Genomic DNA, 17693 nt, shown 5'->3' on the forward strand with positions numbered 1-17693 from the left:
ATTCTGTCCACTGGATAAAGCTCTATCCGGTGGATAGTGCCGTATATTTTGTTAACACTTACATGGATAGTTTCTGAATAACGATGTATCTGCAGGGTAACATTCTCTATCTTTTGAAAAACTGGGCCCAGAATAGAACTTAAAGTGTACATTGAACCTATCTCCAATAACTGAAACATACCCAACATGTATCTTGAAAATAATGTAAATGTACTGGTCAGTGAGTTTGTGGTACTGTTATATTGTATGTCTATCTTTTGTTTCAGTTTGGGTTGACAATTTTGACATCACTGCCGGAATTTATTATGTCCTCTGTCCACTCTGTTCTGTTCTCTCTGCTTGTTCATCCACAACTTAGCATCAGGGAACACACAACTAAAGCAATATCTGCAATATTGTCAAGGTGTGAGTTTGAGGTGAGGGCCACTTTCTTACAGCACACATACACCTGTACTTAGATTGCCTTGCAGTATAAAATTTCCCAAATTGAAACAATAAATGTTAATTATAAGATGCTTAGAGGAATAAAATCTGCAAACAAAGTACCAAATATTGCGTTCATTTTACATGTAGGTTGCATTATCATCATTCCAAGAAGTAATCAACAGATTGTGCCATGGAACACAGGAAGGCAACAAGGATATCAGTGAGAGCATAACTGAGGTACATGCCGCATGCAAATATGATTTATTATCCATAGTGAAACAGTGAATTAAAAAGGTTTTAGAAACCTAGAGAACCAACTAACATGTGCTGTACCATTACATACCCTGATACAACTAACTCCCCAAAGCAAATTATCACATTGTCAAGTGATCCACTAGTACAAATGTTTAACTTGCTTTTATCACCTCAACAATAACTCAACAAAGTCTTCTTTAGGAAAATTGAGCAAATGCTCTCTTGGTTACTTTTGCTTTCGGCAGATTTTTACGTTGTCTTTCCTCCTCTTATTTGGGGTGTGGAATGTATGTTTACTCAAAAAGTCATGACCTCTCCCTTGATCAACAATGTTACAGCCATTGCGGTTTTCTTGGGGATGTGACCTTTTGGTATATTTTTATAGAAACCTCCCTATAAACTTGCCTCCCTTGCTTGTCTTCTACTTGTGTTGCTGGATGCTGGTATTGACAAGTTTCATCAAGAGTATTTAAAGTAATTGTTTGGTTTTACCAAGGAGTGGAATTATTTTGTTTTAATCCAGTTACCCCACCATGCAGTGTTAAGACAGCACTTTAGGTTCCTCAATGCCCATGAAGCTGAAGGCTTATTAGGAGTTTGTATCTTCTTGATCAAGGTAAGTGTTGGATGTTAAAGGATAAAATTCAACTCACCTCTGCCATGCTTTCCTTAAACTACTTTATTGCCATGTGGTATCAGGTTGAAGTTAACATTTTCAATTCTTCTCATCCACAGCATATCCCTCCAGGTTATCTGTTGCCCAAATGGCCTCTATATTTCTCAACACTAAATCTTTACCTGATGCATCCAGCTTCCACTGTGAGGCAGGCAACAAGTGTTGCCTTTAAATATCTCGGTAAGATTATAAACCTCTTAAAATGGATCATGACTGTAAAGGTTGCTCAAGTAACACTCATTTTAAGGAGAAAAGTTTTGCAATTTGCCTCATTTTGGAGGTGAAGCAGTTGCAAATTAGAAATGGCCTAGTTAATGATTCAGTAACCCTCTGCCTCCCAAAAGTGATTAACATGTATTAGTGGGTGAATTCTTCTTATATTAGCCATATATTATACAGCTAACAGGTGATGAGAAATTACAAACTTATCAGGTAGAAGTTGTTATCTTGACTTGACACCATTGAAGTTTTTGGGACTAAATGTGTACCAACTAGAGGGGAGAATTAACTATTAGATCTTGGGAGTTTAAGGGTTTCCTGAAATGCAACAGTAAATACAACAGAACTATTTCAAATCAAACAAAAAACACCACAACCAAAAGTGTAAAGTAATGTAATCCATGTTGCGACAAAATATGATTGCTTTTCCTTACTTGTTTTCAGTTGCTAAAGACAGCAGTAATCCTGTGTTCTTAAAGCTTGTCCTTCAAGGACTAGCGGCTGACTGGAAGGTTGAGAATGACTTGTTAATGGCAAACCTAAAGTCAAGCCATGCCCCTGATCAGTTTGAGCCATTCACATCAAACACTACTCTTAACCCTGAAGATGATGCTGGTGCTTGTGGATCTGAAAGTCAAGTTCCATTTATACGCACCCCTAGTCCAATGTCAAGCCCTGATTTATGCTATGCCTCAGCTGACTTTCTAAGTAATGTTGGTGAGTTTTATGCAATTTTCCTGCCAAGGTCTTCATTGGAAATTATTATTAGTCTTAAAACCTGTGATCATGTTGACTAATTAAGGTATCTCTTAATCTGCACCACACTTAATTTCACCAATGTGTGGTGGATTATGCAATATTTTAACTCAAAACTTTTTCTTTCCCTTTTTAAATTTGCATTTTCATATGAATGTAATGGTGGTAATGGAACTTTGTTTTGTGCAATGTTGATCTGAAATCACACTTGTGATTTCAAATCTTACATATGATTTCAGACCAATTTGTGCTCCACTTAGTTCAAGTACCATTATACAGTACAAGTCATGTATACACTACACAAAATTGTATAAGTATAGGAGCTAGAAGAGATAATAACTTAATTGAAGAGGATGATACATCTCTAAAGCTTCATGGTGTAATCTCTTTCTTGTTTGGGTTTTAATTCAGGACCTGAAGCCCAGTGTGGCTCATCTTCTGCTCAGACTGGGATGTCACCAGTGCCACCTAACAAATCCACAAGGACAAGTATTCGGCAAGTTGCAAAACTGTTGGCAGGTAGAAAATTTGGTAATGTTTACTAAAATGTATCTCATTGTACAATTCATGTAGACTTAGGAAATAATAGTCTTGAGCAGGGTACAAAGAAAAAACTTAACACTGTTACAGTTGTGGTGTCTCCTAGGTCCAGTTGCTACTGTTTCAATCACCATGCACTACAGGCTCATTATTGCATTTCTCTCATGTTGAAAAGTTTAATGTGCAAATTTATCTTTACTCAACCCTTCATCATAATACATGTACATACCAAGCCACTTCAATGACTATTGGTTAAAAAAAAATGCATTTTTTTTTTGACAGATGGTGCATCGCCTGATTTCTTAATGTCTGAGAGCTGGGAATGGAGAGAAGGAAGACTGTTGGCTTATGAGCTCATTTTAAAGTTCTTAATAACAAACCACATCCATTATGTGTTTCCTACATATGTCCTCCCTGTATCTAAAGCCTCTGCATCATCATCTTCAGTGGATGAAACTCTTATCAACAGGTACAGTTACAACATCAGGTGTACTTGATGGTTGTGAACACCTTTGTATTAAACCTTTTGACTACTATAGGTGACCGAGACAGAATTTCTACTTACAATTTCAATAAACATCAAACCGACATGTGATGAGAATAAGGAACAATATCGATTGGGAGATTATTAGTTGATCTAATAGCATAATCTCCATACTAACAATAAGAAATGTATGGCAGACAGTAAGGAGAATTAGTGATGAGATCGTGGGAGTGACAGGGTTAAAAACCAACAACAGTACATTTAAGGAAACTACAACCCACAAGGTCCTGTTTAAATGGCCTAAGGATTTGAGTTTAAAGAGATTAGAAATGGTTTATGCTACATGAGAAGGAAAATCTTAAAATTAATTGTTTAAGTATCCTTTCAGTTTGGCCACACGATGTGAAACAGATTGATTGATCAACCACTAAGAATTTAAACATCCTTCAGACAGCTTGTGCGTCGATCAGTTCGAGGATTCAAAGTCCCGCCTCCGGGCCAAGATTGCGTTCAAATGCCCCACTCGATACAGAACAATTCTTTTTGTGATTAACGAATGTTGTAGAATTTAGCAAAGTTATGTATTGTTGCTGTTGCTGTTGGGTTTGTTGCTCATAAGCATCAATCTACGATGTGGAAATTGTCTCTCTAAGCCATTTGCTCACGACAGCAGACTCCTCACCTTAAAAATTGTCCATTAAAACACGTGTATTATACTTGAAAGACTTGCCCCACCCCACCCACACAAGGTTCAAATTCCCCACCCCCCGAGCATGGACGACAGTCAATGCCTTAAGATTGCCGGTGGGGATGTTGAAGCTTCAAATTGATCGGCGCATTACATGTAGCAGACATTTTTTTATTATTATTTTAACCACTGCACCCTAACAAAGATGATAATGTACTCTTGATGATGCACTTTTAACTATCTACAGGTACATGTAATTTGCACTTTAATACTACTTGCACCTTTCTTTGTGTCTAGTTTGTCAAACAAAGCTTCGCCTAATCATTCTTTGTTTGTCAGAGACAGGTAAGTGGACACAGCTTCACTTTCAAATTTCGTGTCGTTGATCCGTCTCCCATCCTCAACTATCCTTGTAGAATATTCCTTTTATCTCTCGTTTTAATCTTTTTTTTTTTTTCGATGCTTGGAAATAACGTTGCTCCTTTAAGCCTTAACCGCCATCTTTCCTGCCCTCAGTTTGTTTCTCGGGCGCTCTCGTCCAGTTGTGTGATTGGTGTGTGATGCATGGAGTGTATTACTGTTACTTTTTCAGTCGTAGTCTCCTATTATATCCTCTATAGGCTCCATTACTTAGATTCAAAACTAGCAGCAAAAGTTACAAGCTATGTGGGGTTAGTTGTCGTTCGTAATTTTCTTGCCGTGAATTTGTTTCAGATCAAAGTCAGACGTGTCGCCTAAATCACATCCTTTATGTGTGAAGAGCAATAGTATCGGTATGATAAACTCCGCGTCATCTGGAATGCTGTACACCACAACAACCATTAAGGTACGGGACAAGATTTCTGTTCAGTGGCCGTGAAAGTTGGATAAAAATTGTTCAGATTAGCATTTAACTGATATTTTTTCCCATAGAGATCATTTGCGCCTGTAGTTCTTTCAAGTGGTTACTTCACATACTCTTCATTCACCATACTCAATCTAAGTCGTGCTTTGATTTATTCTCCTCTATCTCATAACCCTTCAAATGTCTGGAACTGATCGGTAACTCCCCTGTAGCATCTGTAGCTCATCTCCCACCTTTCCCCCCCCCCCCCCCAAAAAAAAAAGAAAAATCAATACTGGAAAAAATAAAACTCTTCATTTAGCAGACAAGTTTTTCTATCAGCAGAACCAGTTTTTCCGTAAATTTGTGTCTTTTGTTAGGAGAATTAAACATCAGTTACTTCTAAGAGTTAAAGAATTAACCTTTTTAAATTTGAAAGTATCAATTTTTGAACGATTGACAAACTGAAAATGAACATTCTCTCTTTGTAGGAAGGAGAGAGCGGCTCCTTGGAAAAAATGCAAGAAAGAACAGAATCAGTTCAGGGCACGGACACCAGGAAAAGCAAATTCCCCACAAAAGCGAAAGCAAAGTGTGTTTCTTAAATCTGAACCCTTGTTTGTTTTATAAGAATATTTTAATTTTTTAGGAGTTTAGTTCTAAATGATATGATTGGCAATATATTTAGGTTACAGAACGTGAGCACATGCAAATGTTTTTTCCCATTGGACTCCGATATATCACAATTTGTTTTGATTAACTGCTTAGTCTTTTTAAGCCATGTATTGTGGGAGAAAGATGTGAATATTTATTTTCAGAGAAATTTTCAATTTACTCTTCGATCCTCCCGAACAGAAACTCTTCGGGCCTTTTCAGAGGAAGGAGCGTGGGCTCGCTTGGCCTGCAGGGCTGGCGTCTTATTAGGGCTTGTTCACGTTTAAAAGCTCACGATCTTTTATCAGAACGGCCGTGTTTGATTCGGAGTCAGAGTGGACAGTGGGGGTAGAGGGCGAGGTAAGGGCTAGAAGAGTAATTTTTATAGCCCCACCCTCGTCCCTCTCCTTCCTTTTGACCGTCGCTGCTACACCACCACCACCCCCCCCCCCCCCGGCACAAATTTCTATCTCTCCTCAATCTCCGTTGCCATAAAAATCAAAGATGGCAGCTATGATTTTCGTCAATAAATTAACGAGCACTCGCTCGCCAAAATTACGCCTGCTCTGCTGGATAGGGCTCGCTTAGCGATTGGTCCAGGATCTCACGCGATTCCCTCAACAAATCCTCTCGGTCAATCGCGATTTCGCGCGCTTGATACCGATTATTGTATTGACTGTGAGTGCGTAAAGCTTCATATTTATTTAACTTTGTTCTGAGAGGCTTTTTCGACTACTTCAGCGTTTGAGGTGTTTAATATCTTTAAACTCGATAGGAGAGCATCATCTTGTGTTGCTGTCGAAGCTGATACTCACACAAAACAACTCATCAGACAGTACTCTGTGGCAACGCCTCACATTTCACCTAAGAGACCTTTTAGACTTCCACGAACGAGCACGTTTGCTCTGGTAAGAGTTTTTTAGATAGATATTGGAAACAAACTGTTTCATTCTTCGATGCATTTCAAAATTACTCAAAGAATGATCTGGACGGCGATAATTTTTTTCCAGCCAGGGATAGGCGTTGCGAAAAATGTCATGAGTTTTTCAGGGCTACTTGGTCAGGCAATGCGTTGGTATCTTTATTTTTGTTTGCTTTTTCAGGGTAATTCATTACTCAATCAGACGAAAGCTTTGGATGCAGAACAGCCTTCCACTGAGGTATGAAAGAGTAGACATCTTATGTTGAGTATGTGTTAGGAATTTAGAGTTTTAGAGCGTTATCGTGTTAACTTTCAGATCGTTGGACTAGAACGCCGTTCCATTCAACAAATTAACGGTTTGCGTAACATAGACTCGCTAATTAGTACTTTTAGCGTACTTGGTATAATGTTAGTTACATTGGTTTTTTGATAAAATCAATTTCGTTTTCATAGGATCTTTCTGTCGAAATGATGTTCCGTTGTTTAAAATCTCCTTTTGGATGGAGCAGCTCTCGATCCGGTTTGTGTTGCTAGCTCAGTAATATTTTTAAATGAATTAGACATCTTTAAAATTAGAATTTACACCATAAGTAGTAAAGGTTATTGCCGAAGTGATTAGAAGTGATTAGAATTAATGAGTTGACACTGTCTTTGATCCTTTCATCTGAAGTGCCATTTCGAAGATAACATTTTACTTAAGAATTTGAACCTATAATGAGTAAACTCGAAAGTGCCCCCCATCCGTAAAGAAAATTCTGGTAAGTTGTAAAGACACGCTTAAGAGAGCCACTACATGTGAAGAACGAGCTTTTGCTTTGAGTTTTCTCTTATGACTGTCAGCTTGTGCCAGCTGCAGATGGTGGGTCAGGGAGGAACATTGATAAAGCGAAAACCAGCCAAAGCCTGGAATAGTCTGCGCCATTTTTGTTCGCCCTATTTTTTTGGATCGTTTCCACCATACATGACCTTACATGTCTGGCTTTTGTATTATAGGGGAAGGTTCATCCAACAAGGTGTCTCTTAATTTATCAACGTTGGTCTCGTAAGTCTCGATTGTCTCGTAAACTGCACACTTTGTAACATCAGTGGGATATTGATTCTGATCGAATGATGATTTTCCAAATTAAATTTGACATTCCAGAGACGAAGATCCTCAATGGACGAACGCTCTTCAACTGGGGCCACTTTCCTCTGTCTTATCGCAAGTAAGAGTGCTTGTAAAATTATGAAAACTCTGCCGCACTTTTCTTAGAATAAAAATTTCGTTTTTCTTGTTCTTCAAATAGTTTTTACAGCACGCGGATCAGAGCATTAAGTTCGAAACCGCTCGAAAATCTCAGCATTACAGTGGTTACTCTATTGGAATATTTTAGTATTTTTCAATGCTAATACAGTTTTGTTTCTTACTCACTAGGTATTTCTGCAGACCGTAGAATGTTTAGCTGATACCAGATGGGAACTGCGTCGAATGGGGCAACAGGTACTGACATAGCTAACTTAACTTTGACCAAGAAAAAGCCGTTAGAAAAACTTCGCCTAAATCCAGTGATACCCAGTGACGCCTCTTACAGTCAAGTTCCATAGTGCTCCTCTTAGTCAAGGTTGTAAAAAGGTATCATCCGTGATACAAAGAGATTTTAGATGGAGCGTCGTTAAGCCCAAACCAAAGAAGTGACCACTGTTCACAAATGGGGAAATATGACCGAGTCAGTGATACATGAGTACGGCCCCAAGTGCAGGAAACAGCGAAGGATGAAGTCGCGAAGGGTTTTGGTTTTGCATCTGATTGGCGTTGATTATATTGAATCTAATAAAGAAATGCAATCTTAGCTCACTTTCCACACTCAACTTAAAATCACTGTAAAAGACTAACATGCTATCTCAGTCACGCCCTTCTTTAAAGGATATTTGATGCTCGGGTTATTTTCCCTTGCCTAAAATGTTGTTGTCGTCATAATTTTTAAGGTTCTTCCGCTGGCTACAGAAGTGGTTCGCTGGTTTGACATGAAACCATTAGAAATCCTATGGGACAATTTCCTGTCACGTGATCACACCCTGTTGTGTTATGGCAGCTGTATTGCCCTCAGGTATTCCATTCTCCATGCTGGTCGCCTGATGCATTTCTTGGAGCAGCCTCCGCCGAGTTGGAAGGTATTGTAGACAAGGCAGTGTTATGGCTAAAGAACTGTCACGACACACAAATAGGACTTTGCGCAAACTGGGAAGGCGATGACAACGAGAGCGCGCTAAAACAAAAGACTAATGAGCTGGAAGAAAGCTTTGATTGTTGTTATCTGCTTATAATTGTAGTAAAATTTCCAAAATTTTGTTCGGTCTGAGAGCGAAAACTCCAACAGCAAATTATGTGCATTTCTTCTTGGAAACCAACGACGCCTTCACATCTTATTCTGAAGTGAAGGTCTGCTGTCATTTATGACGCAAAATATTTCAGAGAAATATATTTCCATATTTTTAGTCAGTGTTTTCCTCGGCGTTGTCGTCACGATAGCGCAAGGTCCCTTATGTAGTACTGCACTGGCATCCCATTTAACAGGAGTACCAATGCTCCAGATTACTCCATGTTACGGATGGATAAGCTCCTGTGGCTGTGATGAGTCAGCCAATTGTGCAGACTTTCCTTTTACATTTATGTGTCCGTGTTTGATCTGCTTTGGAAATGAAAGGATTTGATGTGGATGTTGTTATAGACAGTGATTTACGCAGTGACTGATCTTAAAAAGTTCAACCTTTTTTCGGTCTCTAGGATCCAGAGAGCTGTGGTCGGGCTGCATTGACAGTTGTGGAGGAAATTAAACGAGGGCTGAAGAGGTGGCTACATCAGGTGGGTTTGCAGTCTACTAAATATAGCCCACATAGTTGCCCACCATTGTCAAAACTTTTCGCTTTAGCGACCTATCAGTTAGACTACGAGGAACAAACCAAGTTTAAGCACCACTAGTTTTGGTTAAGTAGGGTGGGTTTTGAATGAACTCTAATCTGATTCGCCGAGAAAAATCAGTGGGCCTCGGAAAAATTAAGTGTCCATTTGGCCAAGTTAGAGAATTTTGAGTTCCCTTTCATTCACCGTGGTTTATTGGCTTAAAAGGAAGGGAAAAGACTGAAAGTGAGGGTTAAGTGTCAAGAGCTCGTTATTTTATGTAACTAAAACAAAATGATTAAATACACTGTTTAGAATCTTATGTTCTCTCTTCTCTTTTAAATCTTTTCCATGCAGGTGTACGATCTATTCACAGATCCATGTTTTGATAAGCTGTCAGTTGTCGCCATGGAAACGATTATGATGTCTCACATTTGTTTTCCTTATGAACCGGACAACTTTGACCAGGTTATAAAATTGAGATAATTGGTCAATGAGAGCCTGCAGAACAGGCGTCATTATCATGCATTACTGTACATTCGCACAATTCAGGCGAGGGAATACAGGCGCGAAGTGCGCATGAAGGGTTAGTCGCACGCGTGGAGGAGCTGCCATATTGTTAACGAGAAACGTCTTGATGCATTTGCAAAGGCGATTTTTCTTTCGCCCTTTTCCTCGCGTGCACAACTCGCTCGAGGCGTTTAGGTCGTTCTTGCGTTCGCTCGACAAAAAGCGGGGAAAAGTTCGCCTGATCTATTGGCAAGGTCGTTAAAGGCGTTAAATTTTAATAAATTTCTTTAGGTAAAGGAGCTAGTGTCGGGACTCTGAGAAGTCTTGAATATGAAGTCATCTCCTGTAAACTTTTTCCTTGTTTTCTTTAAGATAGAAATGATCTTTCCTCCCTATTTGAAAATATGTGGATCTGTAGAAACTCCAAGGGTGGAATAGTAGCAACATCCGACGATAAACCACCTTTTACTTGCAAATACAAAATGTTCTCTTTTATTTCAGAAAGCGTTTTGTGATTTTATAGGTTCCACTTTGTGGAGTGTGATCATTTGTGATGGCATAGTTTTGTTGCGTTAGAGAGATACTGCCTCATGCAAAATGAGGATCTGTGAGGGTCAACTGAAGTTGTTTTATACTGCACTATTTTGGATCAACGTCAGATTCTGAGCAACTGCGCACCTTCCCCTCCCTTAACAGTCTAACCCCACTTAAACTCTAACTTGTTATCAGTTGATTGTTGTTGCGCATTTGTTCAGATACTGACATTGTTTCATTATTCTTAGTTCATATCTGCCGCTTGTTTCGAAACCTCGGTCAGTTCTGGGTGTCCTCCTTCAGCATGTTTACTCTGAGTGTTTACCAGTGATAGTAATTAGCCCTTTTTTGAAAACAATCAAACTTTCATTTTTGTTCTCCTGACAGAAACTCAGAGGGGAAGAAATTGTTTTAAACAAAATACTCCTTCTTTATGCCCATTCGTATCCAGAAAGTCCTATAGGTGAGTCGATTTGACTGTTTTTTATCAATATGCATAGAAACGCGAGAGAGCGATGTGCAACTAATTGCAGTAACGTTATATAAAAAGGAAAAAGCTATGAGCCAAATTCGAATTCATTAGCAAACAGCGTGAGCATACGGCACTAACATATATTTATGTATATATTTTTTTCTTTTTAAATCTTTTGGAGTCGCTTGAAATCTCTTAAATCTCATACGCCCAAGAAGTTTAAGAGAATAATTATTTCAGTGGAAATTCTGGGAAAATTGGTCGCTGGCGGGCATATAGCCTGGGGGAAGTTTTAAATGCTAATTAACTCCTATTTGTCTTTTTCCCTTTTTTTTGTATTTCAATTTTTGCTTTTTTATATGAAAACGTTATAAGGAAAACGAGACAAGTGACTGTGACTGTGACTGTGACTGTGACTGTGACTGTGACTCCATGGCACTTGAAACGTTATTCTTTGCTACAGGAAACAGTCCATTTTAGGACTACTCTTATCCTTTGCTACAGGAAACAGTCCATTTTAGGACTACTCTTATCCTTTGCTACAGGAAACAGTCCATTTTAGGACTACTCTTATCCTTTGCTACAGGAAACAGTCCATTTTAGGACTACTCTTATCCTTTGCTACAGGAAACAGTCCATTTTAGGACTACTCTTATCCTTTGCTACAGGAAACAGTCCATTTTAGGATTACTCTTATCCTGACGATCGCCCCACGTCATTCAAACGTGTGGCTAGTATTAAATGTCACTCTTTACACTTTCTCTTAGATGCGTTCACGCCTTTTTAGACAAAGCGCTAGACACCTTCTCGAGCAAAACACTCTAAGGATGAGATTCAGCCTCTTCTTCTTTCCGGTTGGTTTTGTATACAGAAGACTCAAACTCCCATTTCATTAGAATTTGTCTCGTGTCTCAAGGAGCGGTGAATGATATTTTCACTGCCCTCGATTGCGAAGGCTTTTTTTTTTCGGTTCATTTGCTCGCTGTACTTCATAAGAGATTTCCTCTTAGTTGTTGCCTCTTTACCCTTTTTAATCTTAGATTCCTCAATCTTGACTTGTCGATTTCATTCGATTGTTGTCCGCGCATATTGATTCATTTGACTTCTGCTACAAGCTTTGGTATAGAGAAATAAACATTGACTTCAGTGGGTGAATTTCAGTCGTCATGTCTAGAACTCGCGGGGTTTGTTAGCGTTATGAAAGCTCAACAACGCTGGTCTTTCTTAAGAGTCTTAGGTTCGATCAATTTCTTAATTTGACGCTTTAGTATTTGTGTGGATTAAAGTGTTGCAGGTGAACGAGAGGGGAAAATTACTTGTGATTTGGACGATGTTGATTTAAGTTGCAGACGAATGGAAAGAACAGACTAGTGATGTTTATTTTACAGATATTTTGATAAATTAACTAGGAAACACGGAGCACTAACGTATAGAAATGGGTTTTACGGTGGTTTGAATTAATCAACCAGGAGATGCAATTTTCAATTCAAATTTTAAAGTTGTTTTTATTTTCGGTCTTGTTGCATCAGCTATTATTTTAAGTTGTCAAAGGAAACTTTTAAGCCTAGTTTGCTTCGTCAAATATCGAAAATATGCAAATCGTTTACTGTTAACTGGATGATATCACCTAAAGGAAGCAGTCTTGATTTCACAGCATTGATGCTTTTCTGAAAATGGAATAGATGAGCAATATTTGTTACATAAGCTACTTTTTAATCTTCATTGTTTTGTTTTTTTTTTCTCGAAGAGAGTGGGGGCAAAAAAATTAACATCGAGAAAAATCTAAAAAAAGATATATTTTGAGTAAATAATCTCTCGGTTTTGGCTTTGTTTAGCAGCAGGTGTCCCCACGTTAAAAAGAAAGGTTAGCTGATTCGGTATTAATTATTTGGAAGATAAATTGTTTTTTTCGTATGCAAAACGGTCAGTTTTATACACAATATTGTTAAGGTCTTCCATAAGTGCTGCCATTTACTTTTGACTGATATTAAAGATCATGGGCGGGGAGATTTCGCTCAAACAAATTGAAATACAGTTACAATGACATCGTTTATTATCCATCATGAGAAATTCTGAATTTTATGGGGCGGTTTATTTTAATTAAGGGTATGGTAATCTTACAGGCTTTAGTTGGCGGGTAATCGTGAAAGAACACCAAATATTGTTAATACTGAATTCCGCGAACATTGTCAATATATACATGTCGTGTGAGGAAGTTTTGTCAGAATTCACCCATATGACTGATTTGTTGTCTTGACATCACCTTAGCTATGCAAATTTAAACTGGATTATTGGGTGAGGTCATTCAACTAATTTTTGTTTAGAAAGGCAAGACGTTAACTGAATTGTTGCAACAGGCAGCGATAACATGAAGATCTCGTCTTGCGAAGCGGTCCTACAGTACGTCCCAGCACTTTCCGAATTTGCAGATCTTCGCTCGACTTTCGTGGTTAATTTGGTGCTTAATGTTTTTCTTTGTCATGCAGCGGTAGCGTTAAACCTGCTCACGATCCACGCAATACGAAAAACCTGGTCGTTGCCAAAAACGTTGAAAATATTGCTCTTAAGTCTTGCTGTTTCTGATGTTGGAGTCGGTTTAGTGGTCCATCCATTTTACATTTCTCTTCTCCTGAAGTGGCTACACTATAGCAAACCCAGCTGTTTTACCTACAAGATATTTTTCATGATCATGTCTCTGTTTGCATTGGCGTCGTTTTTTGGTGTTGTTCTTTTAAGCGTGGACAGATTCATGGCGATTCAGTTTCACCTCAGATACAGGGAAATCGTAACTCACAGGCGTGTTGCTGCTGTGGTGATCACCGTTTGGGTTTTCAGTGCTTCGCTGTCTTTGACACCAGCATGGTTCCCGAGCGAAAGTTCTCTTATTATATTCTTTGTTGGAACCATTTGCCTTATGTTTACTACTTTGGTCTACTGCAAGATTTTTGTGGTTTTACGACGCCATAAAAACCAGATTAGAGGCCTTCAGTTGCAGCAAGCAGCACCGAACAGTGAAATGAGAAACTTAACTAGTCTTTCAAAATCAGCCGTCAATTTATTCTACGTTTATGTTGTGTTTATGGTGTGCTATTTGCCAAGAGGAGGCAGTTTAATTGGAACAGCAATTTTAGAGCAGAGTACTATGATAAAGGGTTTTCTTCTTTGTTCGTGGACTCTGGTGTTTCTTAATTCGTCTTTGAATCCGGTAATCTACTGTTTAAAGATGAGACACTTTCGACATGCTGTTAGAGACATCTTGAGGAACATGCGTTTTCGCAGAAATCGCTCCCAAAGCGAACGTAGAACTTTTTCTGATTTCCGCGGTGAGGACGTGACTCGCTTTCGAACCGGTTTATGAACGCCCGATTCGGCAATTGAGCGTGAAGTGCAAATGGTTGAGTGAAAGAGTCGGTTTATTCAAAATCGGGGAAACTTTCAAGGAGAACAAGGAGCTGTTGCTTAAGTCGATGTTTTTCAGAATCGAAACACTTGGAAAACCGTTTTGGCAATTGAAGTATGATTCACTTCCATTATAATTATAATTTGATTGATCAAATGTCGACAAGTATACTGTGGTCATAATAGTGAGATTTACTGCGATATTTCAGTAAATTTACGACTTTTGGTGGTATGTGAATTAATTGACCTTATTTTCTTTCGGATTTGTGAGGGGTGAGAGCAAACTACTGACTAGCAACTACAGCGCGATAGAAGCGAACACCTGGTAGCAAAGTATTTCTATTTTTCTATAATTTTGATGAAGATATAATCTGACTAAAAGTACTAACCCTTACCCCAACCTTTTTTCCTAGTCGATGTTTGGCTCGTAAGAGCAGATCCAACTCTTAGGAAGCTATGATGAAGTAGAATATTTCAGTCCGAATGCGATTTAGCCTGACCCAAGCGGCATATTTCATTTTATCTAGTTTTTTGTCTATATTCTTATAGACCTGTCGACCAGTTTTTTAATCCTCGAATACATTTTAATTGTAATTATGGTACTTTCAGGATCGATGGCCTCTAGTTCATTGGTTGAATTACTGTTATCTGTTACCCTACTTAAATAAAGTTGTTGTTATTATTATACTGTGACCAAAAAGCGTTTTCTCCTCACGGTATCTGTCCATTGTTATACATACGTAATGGAAGAAAAATATCTCCTGGGGAAACTGTTTCATTAGTGTGGGTGATTGCGTGTTTCCTCGTAAATTTTGGATTTTAATTTTAATATTTCAGGATGTAGGAAACCAGTCCTGCTAAAAACAAAACATTTGCCATAATGAAATTGTAATTCTCTCGGGAAAAGTTCAGCCTTCTTTTAATATTTGCAATTTCAAGCAATTTTGCCAGCGACAATTGCCAAAATTAAGGAGAAATGCCTTGTCTCAGCTTATCAGTGTTGGTTATTTTGACATGTTTGTTACTAAATACCAAATCGTTAGGGTTAAGTTTCTGAGAAATGTTAGGCAAACAGTGCGAAAAGTTTAGATATTTTGTGTCTGTTTTATAAAACATTCTTGTTTAATTACGACTAATCTATGAACTGAATATACTCACAGTACTACTGCTGAAGGATCAGCTCTAGCTTGGCATGGATAACAAAGTTTGCATTCATTGCAATTATGAAAGGGTTTTGAATGAGGCCAAATTGTGATCGTTCTTAAGATCACCCCATTTCCTTGCAGAGATTTAACATTTTTTATCGGCTTGGTTCTCCTCTTTCAAGCCGCAAAGATCAAAAAAGGAAATAAGCAACGGAAGTCACCATCAAAGCTCAACTGCACTTGCTCTCTCGAAAGCCTATCTTTCCTTTAGTCCTTTATAATCCAACATCAGCATTCATATTCTCCCTACTGTTCTCTACATTTCCCATGGTATTGGCAGGAGAATTTGTCTACAAATCAAGAGTTTACTTTTTTTAACTAGTGATGATTTCTTATATTCTCATGACCGTGATGTGTTATTCAGTGGCAATACTTTAAGGAGAAGTTTGATGTTAGTCACTACTGGGAGTTAAAGGGTTAATCACTACGTTTGTGGATTTTTTTTGGTGTCTTGCAATGACGTCAGGAAAAAAACATCTTCGGTGGTCGTCTGAAGAGTTGTGCCTAATTGTTCTATCTTCATTATCTAACAGGGGTTGTGCTGAGGAAACAATCTCGTGTGGATGCTGATTCTTCGTATATTCCACCGTCCGACGGTTTTCTCAGGTAAGTATTCTTTGTATTGATGCTTTGCATTTTTTCAACTTTTTGTTTAACATAGGCATGCTCGCATGCAATAATTGTTTTTTTGTGGATGGGTGGTTTTATGTTTGCATTTCTGAAAAAGAAAAAGAGCATTTACCTAGCCGTAAGGTGGCGAGGTGAGTATCCATCTCTCTCACCGACGCTGAGTTGAATAACTGCTCTGGTGTGTACAGTGAGTACCACACAAGCCGAACAACTAGCAGATCAAACAGTCAGGCAGCCATTTTGTTTGTCTTTCAGTTTTTCAACGAGAGCAGCTACCGTACAACAGCATGCACTGCAGGTCAGAGCTTATCTTACGTTTTCGTACACTGTTGCGTGCACTGTACACTGTTGCGTCTTAAAAGTAATTTTATTTGGGGGATCTAAGTGAAGGATGATCTTATTCAGTGAATGGCAAAGACATACTTGAAGAAAAAGAAGTCCGATTGCTGTCAATACGTGTCGAGCTAACGAATTTCCGATAAGAACGAGATTGGAGTGTCCGAAGTACAAATCGGATGGTCGTAGGCTGCACTCCTACTGGGGGCAATCGAATTTTTTATGTCCGAGTACGCATATGTCATTCATTTAATATCGTCATCTTTCTCTTAAATTGATTATGTTGTGATGTAATAGGGTTATGTGTCGAATTTCTTCCGAACTCTCGGTGTTGTAACTGTGAATATATGAAAATCATATGTGCGAAATGCGTATAAAGAAGTGAATATGAAAGCGATCTTCGCAGTAATGAACACTAATTGAGCAGTAGTGAAAATAAGGCTTGGAAAAAAAATTTAGGCCTGTATGGGATTAACCCATGACCTCCGCGGCACCGGTGCAGTGCTCTACCAACTGAGCTGACAAGCCAACTGGAAGCTGGTCATAATGTTATAATGTTTTCAGGCCTGATTTTCACTAATGCTTAAGTAGAGTTCATTACAACGAGAATCTCTCTCGTATTCACTTCTCGTTGTTGTGTTCCTAACATTGAATCAGTGTTGTCAACTCTTTTTTTTAAAGAGAGAAAAGGTTTCACCAAAACTGTTTTTGTGTAGGCCAGCAAATTCCTGATCTCCGAAGTACATTCAGTTCTCCCAAGGTTCCTGAAAGATTGCGATGCTGACCAGTTGGTAAGAAAACTATTTTTTTCTCTTCCACAGCTTTGGGGCTGTTATTTTGTTGTTGTTGCTGGTGTTGTTTTTGATGTAGCATTTTCATATGTTTGGGCGAACCTCTATACTAGAAGGGCTAATGTTTGTGTCTTTTTTTGGAGAAGCGGAGGGTTATATCCAGACCGCTTGAACTCCGTTTTAAAATGGTCTTGATGGAAGGCTTCGCTTTAGAGAGAAAAACAGAGTTCTGGTAGTCAAACTGCGTTCAATCTTGAAGTTGAAAATGTGTGTGTTTTCATTATCAAACAGATCATGATCTTCCCAGTGCTAGTTCATTATATTGCACAATTCTTTGAGGATTCTGCCGTGTGCAGAGCACTGCTGGATGGGTGAGCAGCCAGTTTTTAAGAGATTTTCGTTAGTATATTCAATACTTTTTGTCGTGTGGCTAAAAAATTTGCATAACTATACATTTTCCTCTGCAATCGCCTTACTGATTGACTTTTGACCCGA

The 17693-nt window shown here is 38.6% G+C and overlaps 2 protein-coding genes across 6 annotated transcripts in view; both read left to right on the top strand.

Moving 5' to 3' along the window:
- The window catches only part of LOC113682722 (uncharacterized), a 28994-nt gene that overhangs the window by 3429 nt on the left and 7872 nt on the right, over window positions 1-17693 (top strand). For 2 of the 5 annotated variants that reach the window (XM_089201590.1, XM_089201591.1), the window contains 24 exons: window positions 267-416; window positions 574-663; window positions 1205-1297; window positions 1417-1537; window positions 2021-2293; window positions 2744-2851; window positions 3155-3345; window positions 4340-4389; window positions 4759-4870; window positions 5359-5459; window positions 6297-6429; window positions 6625-6681; window positions 6897-6963; window positions 7437-7485; window positions 7585-7648; window positions 7858-7923; window positions 8409-8594; window positions 9208-9285; window positions 9679-9789; window positions 10753-10828; window positions 15975-16047; window positions 16327-16369; window positions 17124-17198; window positions 17490-17569. In XM_089201590.1, coding sequence (XP_089057716.1) covers window positions 267-416; window positions 574-663; window positions 1205-1297; window positions 1417-1537; window positions 2021-2293; window positions 2744-2851; window positions 3155-3345; window positions 4340-4389; window positions 4759-4870; window positions 5359-5459; window positions 6297-6429; window positions 6625-6681; window positions 6897-6963; window positions 7437-7485; window positions 7585-7648; window positions 7858-7923; window positions 8409-8594; window positions 9208-9285; window positions 9679-9789; window positions 10753-10828; window positions 15975-16047; window positions 16327-16369; window positions 17124-17198; window positions 17490-17569 — 2447 coding nt within the window. The remainder of the gene's footprint in view (window positions 1-266; window positions 417-573; window positions 664-1204; window positions 1298-1416; window positions 1538-2020; window positions 2294-2743; window positions 2852-3154; window positions 3346-4339; window positions 4390-4758; window positions 4871-5358; window positions 5460-6296; window positions 6430-6624; window positions 6682-6896; window positions 6964-7436; window positions 7486-7584; window positions 7649-7857; window positions 7924-8408; window positions 8595-9207; window positions 9286-9678; window positions 9790-10752; window positions 10829-15974; window positions 16048-16326; window positions 16370-17123; window positions 17199-17489; window positions 17570-17693) is intronic. The other 3 variants (XM_027199886.2, XM_027199889.2, XM_027199887.2) reach the window with 2 other exon arrangements.
- LOC113682724 (adenosine receptor A3-like) lies at window positions 12946-14921 on the top strand. The gene has a single exon (XM_027199892.2). The coding sequence runs from the start codon at window positions 13206-13208 to the stop codon at window positions 14193-14195; it is 990 nt and encodes a 329-aa protein (XP_027055693.2). The 5' UTR covers window positions 12946-13205; the 3' UTR covers window positions 14196-14921.

Source organism: Pocillopora damicornis, chromosome 3 (assembly GCF_964200805.1).
Source record: "Pocillopora damicornis chromosome 3, jaPocDami1.2, whole genome shotgun sequence".
Lineage (NCBI taxonomy): Eukaryota > Metazoa > Cnidaria > Anthozoa > Scleractinia > Pocilloporidae > Pocillopora > Pocillopora damicornis.

Bases quoted from the DNA above. Each gene is read 5' to 3' on its own strand.
- LOC113682724 (XM_027199892.2), top strand. From the start codon at position 13,206: ATGAAGATCTCGTCTTGCGAAGCGGTCCTACAGTACGTCCCAGCACTT.